This window comes from Brassica oleracea, chromosome C3 (genome assembly GCF_000695525.1).
Source record: "Brassica oleracea var. oleracea cultivar TO1000 chromosome C3, BOL, whole genome shotgun sequence".
Lineage (NCBI taxonomy): Eukaryota > Viridiplantae > Streptophyta > Magnoliopsida > Brassicales > Brassicaceae > Brassica > Brassica oleracea.
The window spans coordinates 55128267-55134492 of NC_027750.1; the positions used below are offsets into that span (position 1 = coordinate 55128267).

Consider the following 6226-nt stretch of genomic DNA (forward strand, 5'->3'; position numbering starts at 1 on the left):
GAAATAGAAATCAAATAAAAAATATAAATCATTTTATTTTCCTTAATTTTTTATTTAATAATTTTGTGTTCTCTAAAATAAATATTGTTAGTGGTTTTTTCAACTCAAACCAACAAAACAAAATTTACAATATGCGAGGGCTAATAAACAAGAAGCCGAGAACTTCTAAAGACAATATGTGAGGGCTAATAAACAAGGCAATGAAGAACATGATTATGATTAGTTCACTCAAGTACAAGCCAAATCATAAGTTGGAAGGGTTATTAAGAAGATGGTTTGAAGTAACAATTTATGAGTAGTTTTTACATCTATAGAACAGTTTTTCAGTTCTTAAAAATATCTGATTTTTACATAACATTCTTTTGATAGTTAAAAAAATAATCTTATGATAAAATAGATTATATTTATTATTTTTAGTATAAAATAAAGTATCAATGTTTTATAAAATTAAAAGATATTTAAATATAAATAGTTTTAATATAAATTCACCCACCCGGACCAACCCTAGTTATAATTAAAGACATGAGAACATGCAAAAGTACCAAACTTATTGGTAAAACATATTTAACGGGCCTAAGGGGCTTAATTGGCTTAATGGGCCGAGTTGTGTAAAGATTTCGTTTTAACTCGGCGTCGAGAAAAAGCTAAGAGAGGATTGTGTCATTCTTGGTCGTTTTTGATTCAGTCGTTAACCTGTTCCGATCTCGTGTTCTGCAACGAAATTATCAACTTGTAAGCTTCTTCCTTCATTTATTATGTATATCAACTTTTAGTTTCTTTTGTATTTCCTTTCCGACTCATGAGGAAAGTTTCGATCTTTGAGCTCTAAGTTGATTAAAGCGTTTTCCTTTCTGGGTTTGTGTTTAGGGATCAAGTCTTTCGATCAATTTTCTAGAAATTCTTGTAGCTTTCTTACCAAGATTGACTGCTCTGTCTCCGTATCTGCATAGAAACCAACTGATTGTTCATTCCTTGGTTTGTCTCAGCTTTATTTAGAAGTCAGAGAAGCAGAAACAATGATTGGGTTGTTTAAAGTAAAGGAAAAGCAAAGAGAACAAGCTCAAAACGCTAGTAGAGGAGGAGGAGCTTCAGTTAAGAAGCAATCTGCTGGTGAACTTCGTCTTCACAAAGGTATTAATTCCCTTTTTATATCTTTCTTTCCTTCTTGCATATGGTCTCTCTCTTCCTAAAGTTTTGATTCTTTTTAAAATTGTGTAGATATATCAGAGTTGAACCTTCCAAGCTCGTGTACGATATCGTTTCCTAATGGCAAAGATGATTTGATGAACTTTGAAGTCTCCATTAAACCCGATGATGGTTACTACCAGTTGAGTGTAGTCTCTTTTTTTCATAACTCATGCTCACAATTCGAAAGGGTTTCAGAAACTCAGCTGTTTGTTTATTTTTCTTGGTTAATGATACGCAGTAATGGTACATTTGTTTTCACGTTCCAAGTGTCTCCTGTGTATCCACATGAAGCTCCTAAAGTTAAATGCAAAACCAAGGTAGGCTACCTTATAGTTTCTATCTTCTACTTGGAATATGTTACTTGTTTATATATTTGCTTTCCTTATAGCTCCATCTTTGCTTTCTGATTGCTTGTTTTCTTTGTTTTTTTTTGTGTAGGTTTATCATCCCAATATTGATTTGGAAGGAAACGTTTGCCTCAACATCTTGCGTGAAGACTGGAAACCTGTTCTTAACATCAACACTGTTATCTATGGACTCTTCCATCTTTTCACGGTAAGCCTGATACATCAATCAGGCTTAGTGTTTGTGTCATTATCTGATTCTCTTAAACTTGAATGTTTTGCTTTTTTTCACACAGGAACCAAATTCTGAAGATCCATTGAACCATGATGCAGCACAAGTTTTAAGGGACAACCCAAAGCTGTTTGAGACCAATGTCCGGAGGGCCATGACAGGTGGCTATGTTGGTCAAACCTTTTTCCCGCGCTGTATCTAACAAAAAGCTCTGAAGACGATAAGAACCCGATGAAAGCCCCTTTGTCTGCCTATTGTATCTCTCAAAAACCCCTTGTTTATTTGCTTTTGTGTAAGACTACATTTCCCTTGGCTCGTGATCTTTCTGAACTTTTAGTTCGTGAGAGTTCGACAAAGGAGACTGAAAAGGAACCGAGTACTCAAAAAATGTGGATTCTGTAACATGCTTGATCTCTGTCTTATATTTTATAATTCTCCTCAAATTCAGTTTGATTAATACACAGTGTTAGTGGTCTCGAACATGTCTTGTATTTCGAAATAATCAGAACATTAACCAATCTCAGATCATTTCAGTTTCTTTAGAAGTCGCTGTTTTCACGTTTTCTCGATCAGACCAACAGAAACCCAAACCGAACAGCCATCAAGGGCATCTGCTTCACGGTGAAGAGAGTGATGGATGACGAAGCAGGAGAAGAGATGAGAAAGATTGTTAAGGAACTGAAGAATAAGACAGCAGATAAAGCTCTCTAACGCCGTAAGCTACAAAGTTCAAGAACTGAGAATCTTGTAGAAACAAAGATATGTTCTTTGTTCAAGAAACATGAACCATTTATTTTAGATGTCTGGATGGAAACAAAGAAGAAGAAACTGTGTAATGACTTACAAATATGTTTGGTTCAACAGTGAAAGAACAGAAAAAGCCATTGCTAAACATCTAGTAAGAGAGATCCAGGAGGGATTCAAGCCAATACACTTACAGGCTCGGTAGCTTTCTTGAGCCATTCCATTTCAGCCTGGTTCAGGAACGGGGCCAAGATGTCCTTGCATTTCAGATGGTATGTGTTTAACCAATCGATCTCTTCTCGTGTCAACTGCTTTAGATCGATAAGTTTCACTTGGTACGGTGCCTAGAGAGAGATAGAATGAGAGTTACTCAGACATGCATATAGATAACAGAACCAAGAACAGTGAGCAAGTAAGTACCCAAGTGATATGCTCGAACTGCAAGTAGCCCTTGTCACCAAAGTTAAACTCAGTTTCAGCATCATTAACAACAAGAACATTCTCTAGCCTTATACCAAAGTTCCCATCCTCATAGTAACCAGGCTCTGCAAAAGAAAGAAGAAAACAAACCACGGTTCTTAGCATATGAAGATCAATATCAAGCTTTCGTTGCAGAGACAGACCATCTGTTACAGTCATGGTAGCTTGAAGAGGAACATTCCTAGCACTAGGTCTGAAACTAACTTGGTGAGGTCCTGCACACAATCCCAACACCTATTAATATACATACAAAAAAGATTGATTACCAAAGAGGTTTCTAATCGCTTTACCTTCATGAACGAAAAGGTAAGAGCCAACACCATGACCAGTACCATGTCGATAATCCAACCCAAACTTCCACAAAGGAGCTCTAGCAAGTATATCAAGTGTATAACCATTTGTTCCTTTCGGAAACCGAGCGTTTCCAAGTGCAACATGACCCTTGAGCACCTAAAGATGCATCCCATTAAAACATACGTATTAGAGTCAATAACAACGTTATATTCTTCAGCAGAAAGTTAATCATTAATTACCGCGGTATAACAGTCCTTCTCATGAGCTGAAGGTTTTCCAAAGTGAACCGTTCTTGTTATATCAGTTGTTCCATCGAGATACTTCACTCAAACAAAATGTGTATGTTAGAGAAAATAAATGAAGCTTATAGTATATACTCAAATCATGTGATTATAAACCTGTGCTCCTGAATCACATAAGTAAATCTTGTCAGGGTCCATCTCAGCACAAGCTTCAGGCTCTGGTGAGTAATGAATGATGGCAGCGTTTGAACCAACGGATGATATAGTAGGAAAGCTTAGACCTCTAAAATGCTGCAACCACATTGAACAGAAACGTTTATATATTAAGATGCTTTTACAGTGAATGACGTTTGATATGCAAGAGATTACCTCTTTGGCAGCTCGGAGACTCTCCAGCTTATCACTCACAGTCACTTCAGTAAGCTTAGAGGTCTCACTAGTTGGTTTCTTTTTGTTTGCCTCTGCTTCCATAAAGTATCCAGATGCTCCATAAAGCTCTTGCATCTACAGTTTCACAAACACGAGTGTACATGAAACAATCTTGGATACAAGATTTGTCCAGGACTCGTTCTCCCTCCGTTTCATATCAAGTGTCGTTGTAGAGTAAAATTTTTGTTACAAAATATGTGTTGTTTTAGAATTTCAATGCAAAATTTATTAATTTTACCTGGTACATGACTCTTTTATGTTCTCATGTTTATTTTTTTATGGTTGAAATATGATTATGTATATAGTTAGTGATGTTTTTATTTAGAAAATATGCAAAATTAGAACCTGTGCACGAATCTAAAACGACATTTGAAATGAAACGGAGGAAGTATTCATTTACAGTACCTGGTTATCGAGCCAAACAAGGTACTGGACAACAGCTGCACCATCACGAACATGTGCTTTCTTGAGTCCTTCGAGCTCAACAGGGTTCTAACATAACATAACAGAATCAATACTATAAAGCAAAGAAATTAAGAGAAGTTACTTTTTGTAAAGAGTATTCATTATTGACTACCTTTAAGGCTTTTGGGAGTGAGAGAGGAGATGGTTGCAAGAGGACCTTATCAGCATCCAACTTTGAATAAAGCGCATAGCAGCAGGAAGCAGGGTCCACCCACAACCGATCAGTCTGGTCAGAATCAATCTCCATGTCCTCGATTTTAGATGAGAATGATGAAAAAAGTTGTTTTGAAGCAAGCAACGCCACATCTGAGATGACATGTGTGTACTCCTTGACTTCCACACCAAGCCCTTTGAAATACTCACTCATCTCATTGGATACTTTCTTCTTGTCCACATAGAGGAACGCAGAGTCGGTTGTAATGATTGCAAAGGCGTGAACAACGGGACAGTAAGCAACATCGGTTCCACGGATGTTGTATAGCCAAGCAACCTCATCGAGAGCAGCGATGACTAAACCACGCGCACTCTCTTGCTTAAGCTTTGCTCTCAAATCTGTCAACTTGTCGGAGACAGAGCGGCCGGCAAACTCCAAGGGATGGACAATAACAGGGTTCATCTCAGAAGGTGGACGGCTCTTCCAGACTTCATCCACAAGATCAGTTGTTGTCGGAATAAGGTTCTGACTCTTCTTAGCAAAGGCTTTTCCCCATTTGTTTGCTGTGTCTACCGAGACACACCATGGATCAACACCTATGTTTGCTCCCTCAGACAGATTCTAAAACATCAATGAAGACAAAAATCAAAATCAAAAGAAACATGTCAAAGTGATTGATCATCGTGTGAGTGACTCACATCAGACATCCAAACTTCAACAAGAGGATCTTCTCCCATACGCATGAGTGTCCACTCATCACTAAGCTGTTGGATCGCTTGCAAGAAGTAGCGTCCATCAGTCCAAAGCCTTGCTTCGTTCTTCGTGATTAGCGCCAAACCTATCAAAACCCAAAACAGAGAGATCATCAGTTAAGGGTAAGTCTTTTTTTCCGAACCAAAGATCCAGTCCAACGATTATTACAGAACACAACACAAACCTGCACTTCCAGTAAATCCAGACACGAACTCACGCCGTTTGTCTCGAGCAGACACATACTCGCTCTATTGAAATTGAAACACAAAAGTCGATTTAATAAAACTATAAAAATCGAAACTTTATATTGTTCAAAGATCGGATCATGGATACAAGAAAAAGGGTCGATTCAAACCTGGTGATAGTCTTCGGAAGGGACGACGAGAGCGTCGAGAGGAGGAGAGTGAGAGGCCATTAGTGACCTCAGGGAAGAGAGAATCTCAGACATGATGACGGTGTTTCGGTTTCTGTTTCTGTTTCAGATAGAATTTTGCGTTATGTTAGAGTATTGTGTCAATGTCGTCGAGCACAGATGGGGAGAGAGAGAGAGAGAGAGAGAGTACTGTATATACAGATTACGTGTTCCTAGGAATCCTAATGGCTGACGCAAGTCACGCAACTAAAATAAATATAAATAAGGGCAAATCTCCAAAATAGCACATTTCTAAGTTTATATCACAAAAATAGCAATCAAAAACTAAAATGACCAAAATAGCACATTTCTAAGTTTATCCTTTGAAAATTTTAATTTTTTTATTTTTCAAAATTTGAAATCTTATCCCCAAAACCTCATTTCTCAACTCTAAACCCTAAACCATAAACCCTAAAACCTAAACTCTAAATCTTAAACCCTAAACTCTAAACCTTAAACCCTAAACCCTAAACCCTAAAATCTAAACCG

General features: G+C 37.5%; 2 protein-coding genes across 2 annotated transcripts; one reads left to right on the plus strand and one right to left on the minus strand.

The window, feature by feature from the left end:
- The first annotated feature begins 630 nt into the window (after positions 1–630).
- LOC106335196 (NEDD8-conjugating enzyme Ubc12) lies at positions 631–2221 on the plus strand. Its single transcript, XM_013773643.1, has 6 exons — positions 631–732; positions 987–1131; positions 1219–1327; positions 1427–1505; positions 1627–1743; positions 1829–2221. The coding sequence occupies exons 2-6, from the start codon at positions 1017–1019 to the stop codon at positions 1964–1966; spliced, it is 558 nt and encodes a 185-aa protein (XP_013629097.1). The 5' UTR covers positions 631–732; positions 987–1016; the 3' UTR covers positions 1967–2221.
- Positions 2222–2492: 271 nt separating this feature from the next.
- LOC106335197 (probable Xaa-Pro aminopeptidase P) lies at positions 2493–5782 on the minus strand (the record flags this gene model as incomplete). Its single annotated transcript, XM_013773645.1, is given in 12 exon segments — positions 2493–2852; positions 2929–3053; positions 3132–3203; positions 3279–3438; positions 3522–3602; positions 3681–3815; positions 3894–4028; positions 4359–4445; positions 4531–5193; positions 5271–5410; positions 5510–5573; positions 5681–5782. Coding segments are annotated over 12 exon segments (1923 nt in total). The 3' UTR covers positions 2493–2684.
- Between the last annotated feature and the right edge of the window lie 444 nt (positions 5783–6226).

Bases quoted from the DNA above. Each gene is read 5' to 3' on its own strand.
- LOC106335196 (XM_013773643.1), top strand. From the start codon at position 1,017: ATGATTGGGTTGTTTAAAGTAAAGGAAAAGCAAAGAGAACAAGCTCAA. The intron at 1,328-1,426 runs GTTGAGTGTAGT...AATGATACGCAG, and splicing joins CCCGATGATGGTTACTACCA to TAATGGTACATTTGTTTTCA. The intron at 1,744-1,828 runs GTAAGCCTGATA...TTTTTCACACAG, and splicing joins GACTCTTCCATCTTTTCACG to GAACCAAATTCTGAAGATCC.